The sequence below is a fragment of the Talpa europaea genome, assembly GCF_964194135.1.
Source record: "Talpa europaea genome assembly, chromosome: 11".
Taxonomy (NCBI): Eukaryota; Metazoa; Chordata; class Mammalia; order Eulipotyphla; family Talpidae; genus Talpa; species Talpa europaea.
In genome coordinates, this window is record NC_140078.1 from 64,037,867 (window position 1) to 64,065,072 (window position 27,206).

At 44.5% G+C, this 27,206-nt stretch overlaps 1 protein-coding gene across 1 annotated transcript; it reads left to right on the forward strand.

Annotated features, from left to right (window-relative positions):
* Nucleotides 1-246: 246 nt before the first annotated feature.
* Nucleotides 247-26,146, forward strand: ACOX2 (acyl-CoA oxidase 2; the record flags this gene model as incomplete). The annotated part of the gene is made up of 14 exons (XM_084247675.1): nucleotides 247-406; nucleotides 1,106-1,268; nucleotides 1,435-1,586; nucleotides 1,979-2,086; nucleotides 4,236-4,355; nucleotides 4,617-4,732; nucleotides 5,315-5,487; nucleotides 7,497-7,659; nucleotides 8,780-8,970; nucleotides 10,399-10,578; nucleotides 12,174-12,279; nucleotides 16,495-16,712; nucleotides 22,791-22,923; nucleotides 26,027-26,146. The coding sequence occupies 14 exons, from the start codon at nucleotides 247-249 to the stop codon at nucleotides 26,087-26,089; spliced, it is 2,046 nt and encodes a 681-aa protein (XP_084103801.1). The 3' UTR covers nucleotides 26,090-26,146.
* Nucleotides 26,147-27,206: the final 1,060 nt, after the last annotated feature.

Here is a 27,206-nt window from a genome sequence, read left to right on the forward strand (position 1 = left end):
TGGTTTACACATGAACTGCCCATGCTAAACAATTACTGATACCAGGCCTAGATGGTGCCTGGCACACAGCCCGTGCTTCCAGGGGGGTGAGTGAGGGTGGAGAGGTGCTCATGTACTCAGGGGGGTGAATTTTCTCCACCAAGCAGCCCCTGGCTGACACCGTCTGCCACAAAGGCTTGTGGCATTTCCCAAGGTTCAGACCCTCAGAGAGCCAAGCCAGAAAACAACAGGCAGATCCAGGTCAGGATGGGCAGCCCAGTGCACCGAGTGTCCTCTGGGGATACCTGGAGCAGGCAAGAGCACCCCGACATAAAGAGCGAGAGGTATGAGCGGTCCTTCAATGTGGAACGGCTCACCAACATCCTCGACGGAGGGGCCCAGCAGACTGCACTTCGGAGAAAAGTTGGTAAGAGGAGGCTGGAGAGTGGAGTGTCTGCCACGTGCCCACGGGCTTTTCTGGAAGTTCCACCTGTAGCTCACAAACTCAGCTCTCAAAATTCCACTGTTAGAGAGATTCGTTGCTTTGGATTGTGAAGGCATGTTTTTAACTCGTCGACATTCCCTGGGTCCATCTGAGGGACACAAGGGTTCTCAGCAGCAGAAGACCGGATGCTGGTCCTTATTCTGCGCCTGCATAGTTTTGTCACTTGGGCAACTCACTGTCTCAGCTCTGGACTGCAATTGTCACATCTGTAAAATGACAGTAATGTCTGATTTATTTACTCACTTGCCTGTCCATGTGGCAAGTGAGTGGGAAGATCTAAAAGTGCCAGTAACCTCTCCTAAGCCTCTAAGTCCTCTGTTTTCTTTTTAAAGATTTATTTATTTTTATGCATACAAGAACTGGGACACAGGCCAGAGGTATGAGGAGTGAGAGCATTCACAAGAGACAGAGTGGGGGACAGAACAGGCAGACTGACTGAAATACACTGCTGAGGGGAGCAGCGGGAGAGACAGGAGAGGTCTGCTGCACCGTGCGGGTAGCTCCCTGGCTGGCCAGGAATCGAACTTGTGCTGAAGAGGTTGCAGGTAGCTTCATAGTCCTGTGCTTAACCCCTTGTACCACCAGGGAGGCCCTAAGTCCTCTGTTTTCTATCCCTGGCAGAGCGCATCATCCATGATGACCCACAGTTAAATCTGAAGGATAATTACTTCATGACGCAGAATGAACGTTACGAGGCTGCCATTCAGAAGAAAGTCCACATCCAGATGCTAGCTCAGCGCCTGGGCTGGCCAGATAATGGTCAGGAATTACGTTACGCTTACAGGTGCTCACTCCCAGGACAGCCCACGGGAGAGGACTTTTGGATCTCCCAAAAGTCCCCAGGCCCATGAGCTGTCTTCACCCAACAAAGGCGTTTGGGACCCCGGGCTGCCTGAGCCAATGTGTCCCACGGGCTGCTCAACCACAGCCACGGTGTCTTTCTCCCACAGAGCCCTTTCTGGAGACCTGGCCTTAACTATACACAACGTCTTCCAGAATGCTCTCAAGAGCCTGGGCTCGGAGGAACAGATTGCCAAATGGGCCCCACTATGCAAGAAGTTCCAGATCATCACAACATATGCCCAGACAGAACTGGGACATGGTAAGTGAGGGCTGCTGCAGGAAATGTACACCGCTCCATTTCAGAGGGCCCACAGACATCTCTGTAGTCACGGGTTTGTCTATTTAATCTGAAAATATCCAGCAGGTAATAGTCAAGGGTATGGAGGAAGGGATGCCCTTTTCTAGTTTATATAAACAGATTGTGTGAGGACCAGGGAGGCAAGTTCAGCAACTGTCCCTTGTCAGAGGCTGGTCATGGGTCCCGCAAAAAGAGCACAAGCGAACAGAGAGACATGCCTGTGAGTACAGCTGGCAGCGGTCCCCATTCCATACTGGGCTAGTGCCCAGAGTTCCAGGCCCACCTAGAAGCAACTCCCCAGGTGAGATTCCTTCCTGTTCCCAATGTCTAACTCCCCTCCCCTTATTTCCAAGGAACAAATCTTCAGGGTCTAGAGACTACAGCCACCTACGATGCAGCCACCCAGGAGTTTGTGGTGCACAGCCCCACGCTTACTGCCACCAAATGGTGGCCTGGGGACTGTAAGTATCCATCCATCCCCCAATGCCATCTGTCCCCCGAAAACTAAGCTACAAGGCAAAATAGCCTGGGCTTTGCTATCCAACAGACCTCAGATGCATTCCCTATTCTAGGTTTGTAACTTTGGGCAAATCAGTTCCCCTCCCTGAGGCTCGGGTTTTTACTTTGCAAGTAGGTGAGAGGTGAAAAATTTCATCAGTGAGTGACTATCGGCCCGCAGAGGAACTTAGAACTGGAAATCAATCCAACCCTTGAGGAATGAGAGCCAAGGCCTCTCTGTCCCTGGCACGCCTCTCATCTCTGAGTTAATAACTAAGCTTGCCAGCAGTCAGAGCACAGGACCCTGTGATTTACACAGAATGTGAAAAGCATCCTCTGCAGCCCAACTCCAAGCAACGTAAAAATCTCAGGCCCACCACCACAGTAGTCACCCTGCACCTCCCCCTGTGACCACCAGGTGGCAGCCGCACAGTGCACCCCGAGGCCCAGAGACCTGCCAAGTGCCAGGAGGGGATCCCACCCTCTTCCTTCAATTTGAAAACACATTTCTGAGGACACATGTGGCACTTGGGAAGCCATTTGGTGATGCTTATATGGGGGGAGAGGATCCTAAAACAAAAAGAAATTCAACTACAGCAGTAAAAGAGAGACAGGTGAGAAATAAGCAGGGAGAGGGAGAGAGATTGAGACAGAGAAAAGAAAGAGGAGCCGAGAGAATGATCACTGCCGTCAAAACTGCAGAGAAAAGAAGTCAGCCTTGGAAATCAGGCAGGGCTCAAATCCCAGCTCTGTACCCTCCAGGCCAGGGACCTTGAACATCACTGCCTTCTGTGAGCCTCAGTTTCCTTATCTGGAATACTAGACTCATCATACTTGCCTTGCAAAAATCAGAAAGTTCCATCACAGGGTCTGGCACCACCTAGATTTTGATAAATGGTAATTATCTGTATTCATTATTATTATTAGGTGGGTGGCAGAATAATTCACTAATAGGCTTTTGAGGATGAGGGTGGGAAGTTTGCTTATTTCACAATGCTTTTGGCAAGTCGCTGCTAGATTTGTTAGCTCTTTGGGGGCAGTTCGCCCTCTCTGCTATCAGTGACTTTTTAAAAGCCATCTGCCATTGGGCCAGCGATGCACACATCCCCCTGTGATTGGGGTTCCGTACTTTCCCCATGGCTCATGATACACACCCTGGCATCTCTGATATAAAGATCCTGTCTTCTTGATCCAAACAAAATGACTCAAGGGCATATGCTTCAGTCAGTAGACTACAGAACCAAATGTTAAAAGATGCCAACTTTCACAGATTTTTCCATTTGGCCTGTTTTCACTAAAGTCCATGGTAATCTTTTGCAAGATTACCCAGGGAACAAGAAGGGCTTTGGTCCCCTCAAGATTTCTATCAGCCTCCACAAGCTCCCCTACCCGTGAGATCCACCTGTGGAACTGTAGTGTGGTGGCCACACAAACATGGCATTAGGCAGAAGCTCTGCACCTCCAGCCACCAAATAAGCTGTCACAAATTCCTTCAACCCAGTACATTCTATTTTTTTATTGACTGATTTACGCATAGAAGAATTGGGGTGTAGGCCAGATGTGCAGAGGAATGAAAAGATTCATTAGAGACAAAGTGGGAAGCAGAACAGGTGAAAACTACTGAAATATACTATTAAGGGGAGCAGTGGGCAAGGCAGTAGCCTTTTGAATATTTGCTGTCATTTCCAAGGATGACAGGGAAGATCCTGTGAGTCAAGGGGTATCCTGAGTAATCCTCAGGCCTTTGTGACCCTGGATGTTACCTCCTCTATTGCCCAATCCCACCCAACTGATCCAGTCCTCAAGCTTCTGAAGTATGCTATTCCCTCTGCCTTACACTCCCTTTCCTGGATGGGTCCCCAGGAAAGTGCCTCTTGGCCTGCAGGTTCCTTGTATATTACCCCCTAACCTACATTTTCTGCGGCAGCTCAAACAGACCCACCATACCAGCCTTGCACAGTGCCCTGCCCTTTCTCATGCCATGCCATGGCTTTTCCTAGCCCATTAGACTGGGCCCACATCCGCGTTCCCAATGGGGAGGGCTAGCCTGCCTGCTCTGTACTCCGGGGTCTCATCAACAGGAGATCATGCTGAACTTCTCTCTGCCCACAGTGGGACGGTCAGCCACCCATGCCCTGGTCCTGGCGCAGCTGATCTGCTCAGGAGCCCAACAGGGCATGCATGCCTTTATTGTGCCCATCCGGAGCCTCCAGGACCACACCCCACTGCCAGGTAAACCCATGTTTCTCCCTTCACAACCCATGCCAGGACACCCCATAAAGCCTCCCTGTCCTGGGGCTTCCTCCCTCCTCCATGGGAGAAGTTATCATACAGTGATAACTGTCCATCTGACCTCAGTTTGGACATCCGCAAAACAGGTGTAGTAACCCTAATGTGCCAGGCTGCTGTGAGGCTTAGCTGGATGTGTGTGTGGCACTTGGCACTCAGCAAGCAAGGACCAACTGACAGACATCGCCATCCCCACCTTCCTAGGAATCACTGTTGGAGACATTGGGCCCAAGATGAACTTTGAGCACACGGACAACGGATTCCTGCAACTGGACCACGTGCGAGTCCCCAGAGAAAACATGCTGAGTCGCTTTGCACAGGTGGGAGACCGGGGACCAGCCTGTATTGCCCGCAGGCTGCTGCTGGCTCTGAGTGCCCCACTACCGACCCCAGAGAGGCTCTGACATCCCACAGTCCTGGGTAAAACCCAGCTAAGAGTTGACCTTGGGCAAGGTCACTTGGCCTCACTGAGCCTCAGAGTTCTCACGGGCAAGTGTTCGGCTCATGGATCACAGGGCAATCGCGGGGTAAGGTGGTAAGGCAATCTGAGAAGAAGGGTGGGCAGAGGCTGACTGGAGTATTTATTTACAGCAAGGTCTGGATACAACCAGTCATGAGCACACACCCACTGAGCACTGGAGGACGTTCTGCCAGGCATGACCTTTGGTTGTGGACTGTGGGCAGGTCAAGGAGAGGGGTCCAGGAAAGGGCACTTGGCACAGTGGGTACTTAGCAACAAGCACACATTTCAGTATTTTTAACAATTGGCATGTTTATAGTGGTGACAACCCATTGTTTTTGCTCTGGGGGAGCAGTTTGAGGACTATGGCGCCCACAGTTCTAGGCATGGGGCAGGCTGGGAAGCCTTGGCTCAGACCCAGTACCTACCGTTGGTCTACCAGGTCTTGCCAAATGGCACCTACATCAAGCTTGGAACAAAACAGAGCAACTACCTTTCCATGGTGGTGGTACGTGTGGAACTGCTATTGGGCGAGATCATCCCCCTGCTCCAGAAGGCTTGCATCATCGCCATTCGCTACTCGGTCATACGCCGCCAATCCTACCTCCGGCCTGGGTAAGGGGTGCCCAGAGGCCCACTACTACAGACAGGGCTACCTCTCTACCCCACAGTACCCCACCTTTCCGTCCCGCAGTATCTGCCCACTCAGACCCACCCCCCCCCACCTCCCCTGCACCAGAGCTGGGTGCTGAGAGCACACATCCTTCCCACCTGCACACCTGCCCTGCCCTAGCCCGTATGGCCATTCTACCACGGTCTCTCTCTGACCCCAGCTGACCAGCCAATCCAACTTGTTCTGTCAGTGTCTGGCCCCACTGGGGCTGTGTGACCATGTGTCTTTAGCCTTACACCACCAGATCTGACTCTGTCCAAGTCCAGCGGGGCCCTGTCTGGCTGTGACTGGCTGAGTGTGCCTGGGTCAAGCTGCAGGTGGCTGTGGCTCCTGAGTTTGTTCTGGGTGTAAGCGATTGTGTCTGGCTAAGTCCACCTGTCACATCAGACTGTGATGTGGCTGAAGTTGATTCTGTCTGTCTGAGACTGTCAACATATGACAGTGCTATTGTCCAAGTCTCAATCCATTTTGTTGTGGGTGGCAATATCTGACTCATAGTTCCTCCACTTAATGACACTGAATGGCAAGGGTTGACTATTCTTTTAACATGTGTACACACATGTGTACATGTGCACACACGCATACTTTTTTTTTTTAAGATTGATTGATTGATTTTGTATAAAAGAGCTGGGGTGTAGGCCAGAGGTACGGGATTCACCAGAGACAGATCAGAACAGGTGGATTTACTGAATCACCGTTAAGGGAAGCAGCGGGTAAGGCAGGGGAGGTCTGCTGTGCCATATGTGGGTTATCTCCCTGGCATGGGATGGAACTCAGGCCTCCTAGTGATAGGGTGATAGCACTGAGACTCCTATGCCGCCAGCGAGGCCCCCACATGCATTCTGCTGTCAGATTCAGCAAATAAAGATACAGGACTGTCAATTACATTTTAAATTTCAGGTAAACCACAAATCATTTTTTTGACTAAATGTGTCCCAGATGTACATAAACACCCAGGATGCAGCAAAATGGGGCCCAGGGAAGTGGCACCGCCCTGCAAGCATGAGAAGAGAGGGGAAAGCTGAACACAGCTCAATAAGCAGTTTTTGTCCCAACTCTGCTAAGTGACCCTGGGAAAGGCCTTTGTTCTCTCTGGACCTGTCTTCTCACTCATAAAGTGAAGCATAAGATCACCAGGACTGGAGCATGAGCTCCCCCAGTCCAAGCACATGATGTTTCTTTCCATGGCCTCAAGGATCAGAGGAGTCTCATGCAAGAACAGAGGGTCGGATGCAGGAGCACTGGGTGCCACAACTCAGTTCAGACACTTGCTAGCTGTGGGCACTTTGTCTAGCTGCCTCTTTCTCCCTCAGCTTCTTCATCTACTAAATGAACATGCCATGAGCAGTCTTTCAGGGAAGTACTGAGTGTAAAATGAAATGGGTGGCAGGCTCTGAGCCCAGGTGCCTCTCTTCTAGTCAACCCAAGTACCCACGGTCAGCCTGGGACTCAGAATCCAAGCTGAGGAAGTGTTCTCTGTAGGACAGGGACTGAGAAGCTTTTGGGGTTGCAGAAGAGTCCTAAGGATAGTTCTAATACTACATGTCCAAGTGAGGGGCTGTTGCCCCACAGAAAAGACCCCAGGATTCTCCCTATCAGTTATTTCAGGTGTCTCACATTCACAGCTTTCTTTAATCCATAAATAGTTAACGTAGGCCCCGACATGCTGAACAGACTCAGGCACTACCTGATCTACCATCTGCCTGGGGAGTCGATCGCCCCATGTTCATGACCCCAGAGTGACCCATTGGGTTCCACATATTTCCCAGAACACAGATGTATGTTCATATCATGGGATTACATGGGATTTTAAGAGCTTCATGTCAGTCATAACGTTTTGTAATGAGTTACCAAAAAAACTGTCAGTGTTGAAGCATTTTAGGGCATTAGGGATATGGGGAGGTAGATGTGGCACCTGGCAATCTCCTCACCCTTCCACTTCTCCACTCAGCAACCCGGAGGCAAAAGTCCTGGACTACCAGACACAGCAACAGAAACTCTTCCCTCAGCTGGCCTCAGCCTATGCATTCCATTTCCTGGCACAAAACCTCTTAGAATTCTTCCACACCGCCTTCAAAGCCATTCTGGAGAGAGACTTCAGCCTCCTGCCTGAGGTACCTGCTATCTGCTGGGGGGCTAGAGCTGGGGAGGGGGGTGAAATTGTTCTACCCACTGGGAAATGGCCCATGTTCTGCCCCATGAGCCTTTCCCCAGCTTTCCAATATCCTGGGGCACCCACAGTGAACTGGACCCCGACACATAAATCTACCCCCACCAGCCTACCAGAAAGCTCCCAAAATGTTAGAGGAAAGGTTCACACCTAGTATACAGAACACAAGTGCACAATTCCTTGTGTGCACTTGGAACCCATGAAATGCTGAAAACCAAAAGTCATTTAGAAATCATTTGGTAGCACAGTTTGGCCTGGCTGACCTGATTTATTCCACTGAGTGTGACTATATATTCTGCAGCAGAGATATTGATGCATTCAATCACTAAACCTGACCCCAGGCTCCTCTAAGAGGTATTATATATAATCTACCTTAAATGCCCTGCATTATTACCCTTCTAAAGAACAAGAAAAAAAAATTTCTGATTCCAAGGATCTCAGATAAAAGACAGTGGATATACAAAGACCCTAACACTTGTCTGTTCAGGCCCTCGGCCTTATAAGCATTTCTTCACTAGTCCTTCCAACAGGATATAAGCACCACTTATATCCCCACTTTACAGATGAGGAAAATGAAGCAAAGAGAGGCACTGAAAGTCCTCCTAGGGACTTGAAAGTCTGAAAGGCAGATGGGAACTTTCAAGAACCAAAAACTCAAACCAGGCCTGCTGCCTGCGAGGCGCTCCTACAACCCAGGATGGCGAGTCGATGGCAGACTCCATCCTCACGGGCCCCTACTCCATCCAAATCTTCTGCTTGACAGCACAATGCACGGCTCCTGGATGATGGCAAGCACCCTCCAGAAAGCACCCTCTTCCTGAGATCCTGGAGGCACTGGCCTGGACAGTCCCTTTGGTTTAATTGCGCCACCCCACCCCCAGTTGCACTGCCTAATTGTGTGACCTCGAGTGAGTCTTCTGATCTCTCAATCTCAGCCCTTCATTCATAAAGTTGTGAGCTGAAGAAATCATTCTGACCTCACAGGGCTGTGCTCAGCAGAGTGGGCAGTGAGCATGGATGTTACTGGAGGGCCCATTTATCTGATGCTCTTCCTGTTTACACAGCTCCATGCACTGAGCGCAGGGATGAAGGCCACAGTAGCAGACTTCAGCACCCAGGGGACCGAAGTATGTCGCAGGGCCTGTGGTGGACACGGCTACTCAATGCTGAGTGGACTGCCATCGCTGGTTACCAAAGCGACAGCCTCCTGCACCTACGAGGGTGAGAACACGGTGCTCTACTTGCAGGTGGCCAGGTAAGGTCTAGGCTAGCTCAGGCCTTGGCCTGACATCTGGGGGTCCCACCAGCCTTCTGCTTGGGTTGAAGCATCCATCTGATGCCCACAGAGAGCAGACTTTGGGGCGCACAGACACATTGTGCCTCTCACAGTGTGTCTCCAACCCATCCACTTCTCCCCATTCACTGCAGCTCCAGCCAGGCTGCCATCCTCTCACCCGGACAGCAGTCTCCTCACTGAGGTCCTGCTTCTGCCCTGTCCCACTGTAGTCCTTTCTTCACAGGCAAACAGAGGGATCTTTTCAAAGCTCAGACAAGATCACATCTCTCCCTTGCTTAAATTCTCCACTGGCTTCCCACCACTCATAGGAAAATGGCACAGTGCACTCTGTCGCCTACAAGTCCTCACGACCTGACCCTGTTCCCTCTCCATCCTGCTTTCACAACCTCCTGCCTCTACTCACAGCTGCCAGCCACACAGTTCTTCTTTCCTATCACCGGCCTTTGCACTCACTTTCCTCACCCTAAAACTCTGCCTCCAGTTTACTGCATCACTGGCTCCTTCTCCCCTCCCAGTCTCAGTAAAGACACCCTCTTGAGATGTGCCCCCTGACAAGGCCATCGGGGTAGCTGTCTCCTTCTGAGCAGTTACCACAATCTGAAAGTATCTCCTTTTTTGGTGACCCCGTTGAGGGCAGGGAGTACACCTGCCTTTCTTGCTGCCCTCTGTGGATTTAGTGCAGGGCCCAAGGTCCCGAGGCTCCAACTTGAGAGGCAAGAAGGAATGGCTGAGTCAGTCTGCTCCCAAGTGGCGCTTTCATTTTCTCTCTCCTGCCTGCCTCATGTCTGAAAAGGTCTTTCACATTCCTTTATTCATTAGAGATGGAGAACCGGAGGCTGAGGGAGGTAAAGTAACTTCTATAGGATCACACAGGTCTCAGCAGAGCTACAGGGAATCCAAAGTTGTCTGAGCCCAGAGCCTATAACCACTGGGCTGTCACAAGGAAGAAACTGAAAGTCACCTGTAATCCTCCCACTCTGCTAGCATTCTTGGATCTTAACTTTTTTCACCTAAGAAAACTGAATTTCCATAGTCACTGTACAATTCGTCATAAATTCCTAAATCACAAAATCCTACCCAGCAGAAGAGATTGTTTGCTCAAATATAAAAAGGGTTTATGTTCAGGAGCGGAGCATCTGCCAAGCTCCAAGCTCCAACCCATTTCTCAGTGAAGAAACCGCCTCAGGGTGCTCCTCCCCAGAGCCTCACAGCCCAGCTCAGGAGCGCTCTGAAGAGAGGACGAGCCATCAGGAAGGACAGGACAAAGGCATGGTGGCCCTGGCTCTCTGATAGGGAATACAAGAGTACAAGCCTCTGGGAGAGAGGGGTGCTGGGTTGTCCCACAGGGTCTCCCATCCTCTCACCTGCCTCGACTCCCACCCTCAGGTTTCTGGTGAAGAACTATCAGCAGATTCAGATATCCCCAGGATTCACATCACAGAAGTCTCTCCCTAAGTCCATTGCATATCTGGCTGCACCAGTCGTAGCCAGGTGCCCAGCCCAGGGGGCAGCTGACTTCCTCTGCCCGGAGCTCTACACCACAGCATGGGCACACGTGGCAGCCAGGTGAGCCAGTGCTGAGAGATCAGCCATCCACCAGGAGGCAGGCGCCTTCCCACGCTCAGGCTTTGGGGATTGGTTGGGTGGGCGCTCGTGAATAATCTGAAAACCACCCCTGGCCCCAACTCCTCAGTGTTCTTAGCTCCTGCCACTATGGACAGAGAGAAGGGGAAGCGACACCCTTCAGCCATGTGCTACCGTCACTTCCACAAGCTGGCCAGTAGGACATCACCTCCTTGGCCGGTATAAGGAACTTTTAAAGTTTTTAGGTCCTTATGATATGCAATACAAGGAATAGGTAAATATTTAGAATGTACCATTATGTAAATACCCACAAATAAAACAATACTCATATGGTTGAAATATCCTACAACCTAAAAATAAATTTTGAAAATATGACAATATCAAGGGATGGAATTAGTTTAGGGCCAGGTGTAGTAGGCTCCAGGGAATCATTCATTCTGCCATTCAACAAATATTATTAGAAAAAAATTATATTTTTTCTAAGCAAATATTGTCAGGCTCCTAGAGTGTGTCCAAATATGCCAGGGGCTGAGAACAGAGATCCTAGCCAAACACAGATGCTATCACAGAAAAGATGGAACGATTTAGCTACCTAAAAAGGAAACCTTCTGGACCCCTACCCAAATAAAACACCAAAAACAACCTGAAAAAAAATATTTTTACTATCTAATAAGAGGTATTATATCCCAAGGGATGATCCCAGGGATGGTTGATGGTTATTTCAAGATCACAAGCAACTTGGGATATTCCCTTATTTATACCACAAATATTAAATGCCTATAACATGACAGGCACTATTCTAGGTACTAAGGGTCCATCAATAAACCAGTTCAATTAAAAAAATCCAGGCTCACAGGACAAAGATTTCAGTTGGGTCAGGTAGGGAGGGCAAACGAAGGCTGCCCAGGATATAAGTTGTCATTATATTGCCTTTTGCTTGGAAATCAATGTGACATCTGCTTATCTCTTCCCCGAGAAAGGAAATTTTAATAAATTGCATAAAAATTCCAAGGGTCATGGGAGGTGGGGCATGGCAGGGAATAGAAAATAAGATTAAAGGTTAAGTAAATGGTACATGACCCATTTAGTGGTTTAGAGAAGGGTTGCTTTTATATTTTTTTTTAAGGTCCCCTGGAACAGACTGGTGGACCACAGGCCTCATTAGCCTTTACAGAAAAACCATTCTCCTTGCTCTGCCGCAGGAAGTCAGTCAATAGAAGGGCCTGAAAACACTGGTGTCAGGATGGAGTATGCATTAGAAAGAGGGGCCTGCACCTGGCCTGTGGTCCTGCAGCTTTAAAGCTCTGAGGCTAAGAAGGGCTCCACTCCCTAAGAGCTGTGTAACCCTCGAAAAGTTATTTAACCTCTAGAATTCAGTTTTCTCCATTATAAATTAGGAACGTCTGCTCCAAAAAGGGCTAAAGACATAAGGTATACAAAGTATTTAGCTTTGTAATACCTAACTGGTGAATAAGTAGGAATTATTCCTACTTCTGAGGAACCCCAGGCAGGCTGGGCCCCAAACCCCATCAGTCTCTTTTCCACATAGTCAAGAAGTTAAACCCTTCTCTCTTCAGGCTCACCAAGGACTCAGTGCATAATTTACAGACTCGAATGCAATCTGGGGTTGACAGGGTGGAGTCATGGAATCAGACCACTGTCATACACCTCCAGGCTGCAAAGGTGAGTTTCCAGTCAACCGAAGCTGAAAGAGACCCGTTTTGCTTCACAGACGGCTACCCTGCTGGGAAAATCCAAGCTCTGCCATTATTCCCCAACTCTGTTCAACAGCTGCCCTCATTTCACTTCCAAGGCTTAGTCCAAGGTATTTTAATTAAAGGACTTAATTCCAAAGCAATCTTGCTGGTAGCTCTTAGGGAAAAATGTAATGAGGCAGTATTATTGGATTTGCTTTAGGTTGTTCAAATATTTCCTCCCAGATAGAAAAGCAGGTCATGTCTCCCCTTAGCCCCACAGGCAATCCTTAGATGTCTGATTCAATTTCACTATGTTTTGTATTTGTGCCTAATTCAGACAGTCAACAAATATTTGAGCCCCCACTCACCAGGCGCTCAACACCAGGCACTGAGGTGGGTACTGAGGGCGTGACAGTGCCCATTACACAACTACAGTTCAGAAACACTGTGATGGGCTAACACAGGTGCCACAGGACCCCCGAGCAGGCACATCTCTATTCACACTGAGGAGTCAGAAAGGCGTCCCAGAAACGGCATACAGGCCAAGACTTCAAGGATAGGCTGAAATTAGCTGGGCAAAGGGTGGACACTGTGGCTTTGGAGAGGAAGGTTTCCTGACAAATGGAACAGCAGGTACAAAAGGAGAGAGCAAGAAAAGGAGAAAATGTAAATCTTCCCAAGGAGGACCTAAAGAAGGAAAATTAAACCAGGGAGAGGAAGAAGGTAGGGGAGAAGGAAAAGCAAGCAGACTAGGGACCTTCTGCACTATTGTGAGAAGTTTGGGTTTTCTTTTCATGGCAAGGGAAAGCCTTCACAGAGTTTGCACCAGAGGAGTGAAGTGATCAGAGTTTCATTCCAGAAGGATCATTCAGGCTGCAGGGAGAGGTATGGACTGGAGCCTAGAGACCAGTTAGGAGAGGCAGCAGCAACCGGGGTGAGGGCAGAGGTGGTCCTGACCATGAACTTGGCAGATGATGTGGAAAGAAGTGGAGAGGTGCAGAGATATTAAGGAAATAGAAGAAAGGGACAGGCTTGAGGGAGTAATGGGGAAGAAAAAGATGAGAACGACCTTGAGCTCTATTTTAAGCAGCTGGGCCTACCTGGAGCTGGAAAACCAAGGTGATCACTTCAATCCTCAAGCATCACACATGGAAAATGGCCCTGAAGGAGTGTTTTGCAGCTGCCCTTATGGGGCGAGGGCTGGTTGGGCAGGCTGGGCATTAAGTGCTACCTAGTGACCCACCATCTCCATTACATCTGCCATGGCCCTGTACAGGGGTGCTCCCTGTTGTGCTAAATGTCCCATCAACACAGAGGAGGGTGAGCCCAGGCTGTGCTCTCACCTGACCACCAGAAAAGAACCACAGCCGCCCATTATTCTTATGTCCTCCAAGCTTCTGTCTTGCCTTCAAATGGACCAGACACTGCTTGCCAGCTTTATGTCATTTCATGCATACAACCTTGGGAAGGAGAGTGGCCTAATCTCCATTTTAAGGACGAGGAAACAGAACTCAGGAGTGTTAAGTCCCAGTGGTAGGACAGAGCAGAGTCAAGCAAGATGCTTTGCTTTCCTTTCCCCATGGAGGTAAGTCATGCCACCAGGGAGTCTGTGTGCCGGAGAGAGATGAGCCCCAAGCATCTTAATCTTACCATGAGTAAGATGATCAACCAGCCTGGAGGAAAGCAAGTCCCTGTACCTTCCTAGCGAGTGCCTGAGCTGAGTCTCAAAAGTCACACGGGCAGGGAAATCTGTACTTTCGGGGCTTTGTGCTTTAGCCAGCCTTCTACTCCACAGAAACCTCAAACAGCCAACCAGATCCCATCTGCATACCTCTCTCTGCAGATAGAGAGTGGTAGTAAGCAAGGGGACTGGGAACAGTAGCAGAGGGTTGCACAAGGAGGAGTGAGCCCTAGCCTGAGTGCTGGCCACAGCTCTGTAGATGACCAGTCATGTGACCTCGGGCATTCCTCCCTCTCTGGGCTTTAACTTCTCTTTTGTGAAACAGTGACCTGGAATTGCTGGTCAGACTATGATGGGCCTTGGTCCGATAATCTCAGACCCTGCCCAGAAGAGGTATCAGTCTCTAGGGCCACTGAGACAAATCCTGGTATTCATGACAATCCAGCTTCTGTCTCTTGTGGCTTTGGCAATAAAGGAGGGTACAGATTCTCACTGTTTTGGACCTCACTGCTACAGTTTACCAATCACGCGACCTCTCGAAGTCTCAGTCTGCTCACCTGCAAAATGGAACCTACCTTATAGGATGATCATGAAGATTAAACGAGTTAATATATGCAAAACTTAGAGAGGCACCCAGTATATAAATGCCTCACATCCCATCCCCAAATCAGTAAGGAGACAAGATTTGAACTAAGACACGCAGAAGTAAATTAAGTTCACTGTGCTGAGAGCAAGGTGGCAAGGCCTGGCTCAACCTTTCCCTGAAATGTAGAAGCCATTTTCTCTTTCTGGTTCTTTCTAATCCTCATCCTGCCTTCCAAGGCATAGAAGCAGCTCTTATCGCTCCACTCGTCCATCCAGGGCCCTGAGAATTTAAGTAAGCAGCCCCCAGTTAGAATAGGGCAACAGGGCTAGGTGAAAAAAGTGAGGGTCTCCAGTTTTGCCAAACTGGGCCCACTATGAGCAACAAGGGCTGTTTGACATGACAGGGGCAGGAGAACACATCTGCTCCACATACAAATGTTGTAAACCCAGCATGTCTGTGAGCACACCAGGTCCAGGTGGCAAAGTTCATGATGCACAGGAAGGTCCCTCTGCCTGAAATGACCTTTCCTCCTCCATTCTTTGTCCCTCTTGGTAAGCTCCTTAAAGTTCCCAAGACCCTCTCAGCCTTAAAGACACTACCAGCAGCACAGGCATTACTGGGGAGCTTGTCAGAAAGCATAGATTCCCTATCCCAGAATTTGCATTCTGACAAGACCCCTATGTAACCTGTATGCACATATAAGTTTGAGAAGGCCTGTTTGTTCCACTTTCCCTTTCTCTCTGAGCGCCCCCCATGGAACTCAGTTATCCTAGCTGATAAAAATAATAAAGTGCTTTGGTCTTAGGGAGAGTGGAAATAGAATATTTAGTAACCAGTGGGAAGGGGCATCGACCAATCACAAAGGAGGACAGGTCAGGCATTAATTCTTTAGATGCTGGGCTGTGGGGACGAAGGGGTTCCAAGGAAGGAGCCTGCTGACAGAGGGGGCTCACCTGCTCACCTGCAAAATGGAACCTACCTTATAGGATGATCATGAAGCTTAAACGAGTTAATATATGTAAAACTTAGAGAGGCACCCAGTATATAAATGCCTCACATCCCATCCCCAAATCAGTAAGGAGACAAGATTTGAACTAAGACACGCAGAAGTAAATTAAAAAAGTATTATTTGAACCACTGACCAAGCCAGTCTGTTGTACATGGCCTAAACGACAGCACTCCTTACCTCAAGGAGTTTACACTCGACCTGGGAGAAATTCTGTATACAAATTGAATCCCTACTTCCTGCTCCAAGGCCCATACCATACACACAAACATACACACCACCGCCTTTAAGATAGCAGGCAATAAACAACTTTTCCTGAGAAAAGTGGTTCTGTCCACCACCATCCCCAGTCCAGCCTCCAAGACTCCCATATTCTTCCTTTCTACTTTCAAACTTACTTGAAACGGTCCTAAAAAAATAAGAAAACTGGGCCTCCCTGGTGGCTCAAGGGGTTAAGCACTGCACTATGAAGCAATCTGCAGCATGAGTTTGATCCCCAGACGGCCAGAGAGAAATCCACATGGCACAGCAGACCTCTCCTGTCTCACCAGCTGCTCCCCTCAGCAGTGTATTTTGTCAGTCTGCCTGTTCTGTTCCCCACTCTGTCTCTGGTGAATCCTCTCACTCCTGTGCATCTCTGGCCTGTACCCCAGCTCTTGTATGCATTAATAAATCTTTTTTTTAAAAAATGAGGAAACTAAGGGCCAAGTTCTGGAGCCCACTAGCCCCCCACAAATGTACAAAATACACACACCTTCAAAAAAGCTGTCACGGTGAGCTAGGAGAAAAGGCGGTTGCTTGCCAGTCTGTAGGGAAACATGAGGCCACAGTAACTTGTATACACAAGTTGTCCAGCAATCTGGCCAAGCTTCCAGCATGACTTCTGGAATCAGAAATCAGAGGCTAATGCATCTTTGTACCTTCATAGGCACACTGCTACTATATCATTGTGAAGAATTTTGCAGAAACTCTGCAGAAACTAGAAGATGAACCAGCAATTCAGCAGGCACTCAAACGCCTCTGCGACCTCTATGCATTACATGGCATCCTGACTAACTCGGGCGACTTTCTCCATGATGGATTCCTATCTGGGGCCCAAGTAGATATGGCAAGAACAGCATACCTGGACCTGCTCCCCCTCATCCGGTGAGTGGCTGACCCTCAAACCAGAGTAGTCTTCAGAGAATAACTCTAGACATTGGTTCACAGGTTACTTTAAACTCCAAACCTTCAGCACAAAAACCTTGCTTAATGGGGTCTGGCAAAAGCAACAGCGTTGGTGTAATAACAGCATTATTACAAACAAAGCATTATGGATTAGTGAAAAAAAAATGAGAAAAAGTTGGAAGTAAAAATGCTTCAATTACCTAGCTCCCTCAACTGAACTCTTCAACACTGCCAGGGAGACACAACAATATCTAAAGAAAATGAATAAAATGAAGCATACTACAAACTAATATGTATTAGCACCAATGTTAACAAATCTTAGAGCTAATATTTAAGGAGCATTTGTATGTGCCAGGCACTATGCCAAAAGCTTTTACATACATCATCTCATTTAATCTTTACAGCATTTTAAGTTGATACTCTTAATCTCCTCATTTTACTGGGAAGGAAATTCAGGTTTAGGGGCGTTAAGTAACTTGCCACGGCCACCAATTAGTCAGAGGAGGACTCAGGTATACTCTGGAGTCTGTCTGACCCGATCATATTCTCTTAATGTATATATATTAAGGTTAAGGCTGGGCTATTGTTTGTTCCAAGTATATAATATATACCGTTGTCTTTGTTGAATGTATTTAAGCAAATTCTTACTAAGCTGACCAAACTTACTTTAATATTCCCTCAGCTTCGAGATGGAAAAAACAAAATGAGGAGGGGGAGATGGCGCTAATTAGCCTACAAGACACAGAAAAAAAATTTAATTCTAGTAGTTTATATAATAATTTGTAAAACAATACCTAGTTTTTAAATGCAGCACTAATGGTGTGCAATTTAGGGTCATGACATACTAATGCTATGCTTCATTCTTTTATTTTACATGTAAAAAACTATATCCAAACCAAGGCCTTGATCTGACCAGGGTGCTAAAAGAAACAGAAATCAAAACAATACAAATTATCCACTATTTGTTGATACGATGAAAAATGGGTTAATTTGAGTACATAACCTTTTTTTGAGAAAACATGATGCCTGTTGTACATGGGTGTGTGTGTGTGTGTGTGTGTGTGTGTGTGTCTTTCCCCCTAGAACCTTCAACAAGTCACATTATCAACAAGACTAAGAATAAAAAGGGAAAAGATTTGAAAATTTTTAAAATAAGATTTTCATGAGGTTAAAAAATAAAAACTAGACCAAATTCTTTTTATTTCTAACAATATGCAAACTTACACGCCATTCATGACTACATATAATCACCTAGCAGTTAGTTTAATTGGTGGTCAATAAATGTTTGTTCAATTAAATCACCAAAAACTGTCAAAAATACAATTATGCCCCAGGTATTAAACTCTAATATAGAAAATCCAGTGGAACCATTAATAACATGACTGAGCATTGCACACTTCATGCCCAAGTGTGTCTAACTTTCTGAAATACTTGGTATTTGAAAGCACATAAAGACAATAATGTTCTAGCCTTGATTGTCCTTGGAGATGAAACACAAGATCACCTCAACACCTCACAAGCATGATTTTCTCATCTGCAGCAGCATTTCTAAGCTCTTGCCTCGGCTCCAGAGACATATAATTCAAGACAAGACAGACAATACTGATGCAAATAGACAATTTATGTATGCATCAAACCCACAAATTGATTTACTCACATTATGGTTCCTAAGTAACCTCCAGACCACTGCAGGGTAATTAGGTATGTAAGGCTCAAAGCTTTTCTATGTCAGATGGAGCAGATGATGAAGGAACTAGAGTCAAAAGCTTGTCCTCAAGCAGGCAATTCCCTGATTATTCAATATCACCCTCAGATTTATGAGATGACAAGAGAACGATGGCACACTATTTTAGGGACACTAAGAACCAGCTCTCTGTGTAATGGTAATTAATTTACCCTAATGGGTTTTCAGTTGTTAAAATCTCCTCGGTTGGGGGACTTGCAGGCAAAGATGGCAGATTGAATGTATGCATTTACTTTTGTTCTCACCTGAAACTCTATTAAAACAGCAAGTGGATTTAAATTTTTAAAGACATAAAACCACAAAGAAAAATAAGAACAGGAGAGGAAACATGAAATTGGAAAGTAAATAGACGAACTATAATTTACCCATCTGAGAAAATGCAATCGTCAACCAGAAAAGGGAAAAAGCAAAAAGCAGTTACACCAAAGAAACCCAACAACCCAATATCGAGATCTCTGGTATCAGGGATAAAGAGAAGACTGATAGAGAATGATTAAAAGTTTACCACAAAAGTTGAGTCCCTAGTTCCCCTCCTCCTAATTTTTTTAAGTCTTTCCTCAATCCCATCCTGCCAGAAGGATAAACAGAGGATCTGTGGACTAGGGAACACCAGGTATAGCTGAGCCTAAGGGTGAGGCTACCCTGTCGAAAATGAGGACTTGAATAAAATTACAGCCCAAATGCTGATACTGCTTCTCAGCTCTTCTTCCTCACTGGTTCTAAGTTCATCATGCTCCAGATGATCACTCAGGGATCACCAGACATCTGAGAAAAGCCCTAACATAAAATACAGATACCAAAACAAGCAAGAAAACAGCAACTCAAGGGACACAAGAGAACACGCAGTAAGAAGAAAACTTTAAAAGATCAGTAATATCCTCAGAGTTAAGAGGAGATATTGCCACCATAAAACAAGAGAACATCATTTCTTAAAAAAGCAATATTCACAGAACAAAGAAAAAGAGTTCTGTGAAAATTCAAATACTACAGTGGGATAAAAAACTTAATTGAAGGACCAGAAGATAAAGCTGCAGAAATCTGCCAGAAAGAGCAAAAAGACAAAAAATAGGAGAGAAGATAAAAGTGGTAAAAGGACTCCTCCTAACTGCCCAGCTGAATAACAGGTCTAAAAAGAGCAGAGCAAACAAAAGGGAGCACATTATTATATGATAATTCAAGATAATTCAAATGAAGGATAGAATTTTCAGACCAAAAAAGCCACAAATGTTTACAGTACAGGAGAGACACGCACATACACGAAGTAAGTCAAACAGTATGTGAAATGGTAATAAGTGCCATAAAGAAAAGGAAAACAGGGAAGGGAAATAGGAATGCTGGGGATGGGGTGAGGGGACTGCAGTTTTTAATAACAGGTCAGGGAAGCCTGTTAGGAAGGGTGACATTTAAGAAAAGATCTGAAGGGAGAGGAGCCATGTGGTTGACTGGAAAGGGAACATTCGAAGCAAAAGAACAAGTACAAATGTGGGAGGCCGGAGTATGTTTGGCACATCTATCCAGAGAACAGAGAAGAGGCCACGGAAGTTGGGAGTGCTGTGAATGAGATGGAGAATGAAACCAGAGGTCAGAGAGTTAAGGATGTATCAGGAAGGGCAAGGAAGAAGGTGTAAATCATTCAAAAACCTAAGACTTTGGCTTTTACTTTGTGCAAAAAAGGGAGGGTTTCAAGCATGGGTTAGATAAAATCTAAAGGATCACTTGCTGCCAGACCAAGGATTGACTGTGGCAGGGGTGGGGGGAGGTGATGAGTAAAAAACTGGGAGACCCATTAGGTTTCTACAATAATCCAGATGAGAAATGATGGTGGATTGGACCAGGGTGCTAGCACCAGAGGTAATGGAAGGTGGTCAAAGTTGGACAGATTTTTGAAGAACAGCATCGCGACGGATTAGAAGTGGGATGTAGAGACAGAGAGGAGTTCAGGTTTTTGGCCAGGACTATAAATAGGGAAGTCTACAGGAGGACCAGATTTGGGCAGGATGGGCAGATCTAGAAGATCAGAAGTTTGGTGCTGAACACGTTAAGTTTAAAGAACCTGCTAGAAATCAAGTAAAGTGTTAATAAGCAGGTGAGGCTGGAAAGATAAATTTGGAAGTCATTGCATATGGCTGGTATTTAAAGCCATGACAAGGCAGATATCACAAGGAATGAGCTTCTGAAGAGAAAAAGCCCAGGAACTGATGGTCGGGACACTCCAAAGATGATGAGGTGGTGACACTGACAAGAGTCAAGTAAGTGGAAGGGCGAGAGTGAAAACCTGAATGCATCCAGTTTAGAACAGGAAAACTATAAATAGCAAGCACAAACAAGTTCTCAAAAGGGAGCCAAAATATGGGGCAGATGATGAAAGAACTAGAGTCAAAAGCTTGTGCTCCAGCAGGCAAGGGAAGGCACCTAGTGGAGATTGGCCCGAGCTGAAAGCGTGGACTGAGGAAAGGGAAAGCTGCGTACACGAGAGCACGGATGGGAGGTGGTGAAAGTGCTTGACTTTTTCTATGTTATCAGTGAAACAGGATGCCAAGGTAAGAGAGATGGGAACATAGTAGAGATTTGACGATCAAAGAGAAGGTGTGAAATTATCATTTAAGGGAATAAAAAATTCAATAGATTGAAGTAATATGAGATTGCTAGGAGGCACAATAAGGGTCTTTAGCCCTTATTACACTAGTCAGTATTGGTTTTTGCAGGCATAGTTAGACACAAAGTTGGTGATTACGAAGGAGAGGGTTTTGCTAAGTACGTATGACAAAGCAAGAAAATGGCTGAATATATTCTGAAAGGAGTGATTATAATGGACCACAGAATTTCAGCTGGATAAGGAGGGAAGTGTGGCCACAGGGAGATGAGGGACATTAAATAGGTGGTAAGTGCTAGTAGGGGCAAAGAATTTTAAATAGCCCTATATGAAATTCCCTCATAAAGATTGATGATGGTTATCCAGAAAGGACTAAAATAGGTATCATATCTGGGCCTCCCTGGTGGCGCAAGGGGTTGAGCACCGCACAATGAAGCAATCCAAAGCCTCTGCAACAAGAGTTCGATCCCCAGCCGGTCAGGGAGAAACCCACATGGCAAGGCAGACCTCTCCTGACTCGGCCCCTGCAGTGTGTTTCAATCAATCTGCCTGTTCTGTTCCCGGCTGTCTCTGGTGAATCCTCTCACCCCACCCCACCCCGCGCCACACACACACACCTCTGGCCTGTACCCCAGCTCTTGCATGCATAAATAAATAAATCTTTAAAAAAATAAAATAAAATAAAATAGGTACCATATTCCAGTCACCTCAAATGCTTTGTGAAACGAGCATTAGTCAAGAGTGTACATAATCTCATTATGTTTTATATCCTTTGCTTAAAAAGGAAGGGGAGCATGTGGACAATTAATTTTACTCAATAGGTTAAAATACAATTTGTTGCTTGAAAAGGAAAGAATTATAGATTACCAGAGGGAGTAAGGTAGGAAGATAGGAGATAGTAAATGGAATGTGGCTGATATTATGGGCAAGTTACAGCCATTGTCACTCCTGGTGTGTCATCTTGGCAGAGAAAGAGAGTTTCTGGAAACTGTGGAACAAGGTCAATGGAGAAGATTCAAAGAACTGAGAGGTTAAGTTTTAGAAGAACATCCACATAGATGGTGAAATCATTAAGAATTATAGCAGGAGTGATAATTTATAGTATAATTTATAGCAGGAGAGAAACATTAAGCCTGGAGGTAAATTCCAATAAAAGAGAGATGTGGTAGGCACACAGCACAGCTGTGAAAAGGATATATAAAGTCATAAAAATATATAGCTATAATGTCCTAAAAATGTAAGCACTGAACATAAGTCTGGCCAAAATTATAATTATATTGGGAGGCAGGAGGGTCAAGGAGAAGCAGCATGGGGAGATGGTGGGTGACAGGTAGGGGTGAGGAGAGGGTACTAAAAATAAATCCTTGTCTTTTGTAATGGAGAGTCAACAGATAATATCTAAAAGTGAATAATCAAGAAGTAACAATATGAACATGATATTTAGACATTCAGGTAAATAAAAAAATATCAGCTAAAAAACTGAAATAATGGCAGCAGGGGGAGAGGAAATAGAAGTTAGAGACAGGGAATATGCTGATTTTAAATAACTATTTGGCTTTTCACACTGACACACAGAACTCATCAAAAATTAAAACAAGAGAAAAAGTAAAACTGAATTGTATGAAAGTGAATAATGATGCTGCCTCCGATTATTCTCCATCCCAGATTAATGAGGTTCGTAAAAGCAATCTAAAATACATAGTCTTGTTTTCTCTTACAGGAAGGATGCTATCTTGTTAACTGATGCTTTTGACTTCACCGATAAGTGTTTAAATTCAGCACTTGGCTGCTACGACGGAAATGTGTATGAACGTCTGTTCCACTGGGCTCAGAAGTCACCGACCAATACTCAGGTAGGTAGTTAGTATTGGTTTTGTTACCAAAAAAGGCACAAAACATAGTGACTACACCTCCATTTTTCCCATTTTAATTGATTCCCATTAAGTTGGAAATCACTTGCCATAGCCTACGAGTTTTACATATTTTCAGAATACATAAAAGAACACAAGTGTGGGGATAAGTCATGGTAGCAACTCTGAGTGTGGACTATAATCAGCAAAATGCATTTCTCAGAATTTGGCAAAGGAAATTAAGAGGAAGGACCAAGCTAAATCATGGCTTGACATGCCAGGGGCATACAAACATAGGGACAAACTGACTTAAGTAACAAAAATAAGACAAATCACTGCAGTGACTTAGCCATCTTATATTTCAGTCTTTTAACTCTCAATTTTGGGTTGTAAAACTGGTATTCAGAAGTGAAAAGGCAGCTGGGGGTGTCTCTCTAAGACCTAACTGCCTGATAAAGATGCCTCCTTCCTCTTTATTCTGAAGAACACAATCCCAATTACAAAGAAGGCTACTGCACTGTCCTCTGAATCCAGGAAAGTCATACAAATGACAATTACAAGAGTCATAGCAAAAAGATCCTTATTGTCCTAAGAGAGAAGACCAGAACTCTGTGTCATAAATCCTAACACTCCAGGGCCAGCGTCCCAGCCTCTGCTGGGAAGAGCTATGAATGTCAATGAATACATTAAGTGATGAGAAGACATAAGCCCTGTACTTAGAATATAGGGAACCAGTGTTTAATACCAAATTTGATATAGATAATCAAAACAGATAGTCTACACAACACATGTACGTACACAACAGATTTTTTAAAAAGTTCTATAATGTAAATATGTTATTCAAATGGTGGCGCTTACTTTTTTTTACGTCTTTGGACAAATTTCAGAAAAGGTGTCTTAACAGCTCATCAGATTGGCAACTCTCAGGCTTTCATTCACACTTAACTTGGTGTTAGACTTGCTTTTAACATTTTGCATCCTGTCATACCTCAAAGCTTAATTTAACACAATTATCTAAAGTGGTTAAACACAACCAGTTACCTCCCAAGATAGTTATCAGAAGAACGTCAATCCATTTTGGTCACTCCCTATCTCCAGGAAGGCATCCTTTTAACGCAACAAGCAAATATAAACAACTTATCTAAAGAAGGTATGCTACATTTATGGCTTAGTACAACTAAGCTACTTCCAGTGTAGCTGGAACTCTTTCCAATATCATCCACTTTCTAACATTTAAATCCTGGTATAAAATACAGCGGTCCTGTCCTTTCACGCTAAATTAGCTCCATGATCTTAAGATAAATGTCTGCCCTTTGGTGCTTCAGAGAAAAACCTACCCTGCAGGAACACCTGTCAGGAAATGCTGACATATATAGCTCAAACCTGTTTCGCTAGCAACACAAGGAAACATGCCAGTTGTCCTGATTCCTCATCTTCACTACAGAATGGGGTGGGGGGGGGGAGTAAGTGTTGTTTTTTATTTTGTTTCTGATCTTTATTTTTAAAAAATTTAATCTGCATACTACGTGAGGACAGGCCTAAGTGATTGGTATGGCTGACCCACAGCACCAACAGATATAATGAAATGCTGATGCACTTCATCCCATTCACTTTTCTCTATCTCTTACCACTTGACTAGGAACAGGATCTTTCTAACTCCAGGCTCTATCACAGAGCAGACACTTCACATTATGGAATAAACGAACATGATTTTATACAATGAGATGAAGGAAGCTGCTGCATACACAATGCTGCAGGTTCTTGCCACCCCAACTTATATTACCTTGCTAAAAATGTCACAGGTATAGCAATGTGGCTCTTTCATGGTCAGTAATCTAATTATGTGCGGTTACCAATGACTTTGGAGAAAGAATGGTTTCTAATAAGTTAAAATGACACCTTGCTGACTGCCACACACTCTTACATTTCTGGCTCCTCCACAGACCACCAAAATAGCACTTTTAGGCTGTATTTTTCGAATCTGCAATAGATAATTTTAAATCTGCTATAGACTTTTTTCCTCAATTGCAACAGTAGAAAAAAAGGCACTTGCAGATATCTCAAACAAATTAAAACTACACTGAAATATGCCCTGTAGACACAAAAGTATAAATGAGAATTTATCTCACTGACATTTTCTACCAAAAGAAAAGTACTATGCTAAGTTAAATACTTTAGAGTCATTATATGACAGACTCTCTTTATCCAAGGTAGGGTAAGTGCTGAGCTTCATTTCCAAGCAGGAGGACGTGCTCTCTCATGATTTACCTTGCCCATGGAGTCTGCCTTTTGGCTTTTTTCCTCATCTGGATTTTATTTCAAGCCAGTTTCTCCAAAGTAAACCACAAAAGGCTGTTCCCATCACCCCCCTCTCTCCCTACACATGTGAATGCATGTCTAAGTGATTCCCTACAGTTCAGGAACCACTGGGGATAATTTCAAAACAAGAACCCTATTTCTCAGAAATTATTCTATTGTAAAAATTTGTCCAAGCAGTAGACGTGTCAAACACATCTACTGATTCTTCAATTATTCAACTAATACTGAGTATATTCTATGTGCCAGAAACAATTCTAGTTACTGAGCATACAGTGGAGCAAGCTTGTCTTCAAGGAGTTTACAGTTTTAGCCTAAGTAGTCAAAAAAGGAAACAAGTAAATATAAAAGATGAGGCCAGAGATGTGAAGAATCAATGTTACATTAAAGAATAATGGAGATAACTTATTCTGACACTGAATATTTACCCGATTTTCCACTTTCTGGTTCCTTGCTTTGTGGTAAAGTTTAATTTCAAAGAGCCTCAGAAAGTCAAGCCTTTCATTTGTATTAAATTTCCAAAAGCAAATAATAAGCTGTGTATGGTTTTTTTTTTTTTTTTTTTTAAACTGGCCACCTGCAGCCACAATTTAAAATCTGCATGAGAAAAGGAAGGATGCCCTTTGGGAAAAATGTTTCTCCATATGCTCACAAATTTTTTTTTTTAATTTTAAAAATTAAGCATCTTATGTAATGTTATATTGTGAAACTAAAAACTTATTTGAAAGTAAAAATTACCAAACTTAGCAGAAATATTCTGTCTTAATAATGTACTTCTTTCTATAAACAGGGAAATCCTGCCTATGAGAAATATTTAAGACCACTATTACAAAGTCAGAGATCCAAGCTATGAAATCATCAACAGCACTCAAGAGGCAACATGTGATAATGGTACTATGGCATATATCATTAAAATTTTAAAGTATATAACGTGTATTTTTTAAAAAAGTCATTATCTTTTAGATAGTGTCTGAAGTAGATGAACTATGTGGTGATTTACATCAAAATAATATGAGGGAAGAAAAGGAGGGAATAAACAGTTGTTGAAATTCGTTGGTGGGTACTTTTGAAGTTTAAAATTTCCCAAAATAAAGAGCACTATCCATTCATAGCTTCTATTCTGTTAAATACCAGAATTTTGCTTTAGATCTAGCAAAATACAATCAATTCATTAGTTATTACTTGTTTTTAGCACACATTTATACTAGGGTTTAAAAGGATACACACACACACACACACACACACACTTCTCAAGCATGCCTATTTTTGGTATAATTTAAATAAATATAGAGCCTAAAGAATGCAGTCAAGTATCAATTTTTAAAAATCAACTCTTCCATGTGAAAATGATTAATAACTTCATAAAAACAGACATATTACCCAAATATATCAAGCTATATATTTCATACCATTTAAAATGGCCTGATAAAGCTCTGAAATCAAATGTCACTAGACAAATTAAATTGTGAAAAATTCTCAGTGGCTACTTTTCCTAATTTACTCATAAGAATAAATATTTAATTGTTAATAAGTAGCAAATCTCAGAAAATTTACCAAAAGCAAACTTTTCTTCAATAAATTAGGCAAAGGAAATCTTCTAAGTTTTTAACTTTTAAAACCTTGGAACAACTAATATTATTCCCATTTCAAACCAAAAAATTTTCTGTTTTCAAACCAAATAATTTATCTCATATTCACCTCAGCTAACTCAATAATACATGACCATCATTTTATCTCACATTCACCTTGCTAACACATAACTTTTTGTCATGGTTTTCTTCTTTGGATTTTTTGGGAAGCCACTAATCAATCAATTTGACATAGGAGACAATTTTCTAAAAACATAGTTTCATACTAGTACCTCTACTGAGACCAATCAACTTGCCAACATTAAGGGATTTTAATTTGAAGGAGGTGAAAATGGAGGAATTATAGGTTTCTGGATGTTGGTCATTTGTGAAATCTTAAAA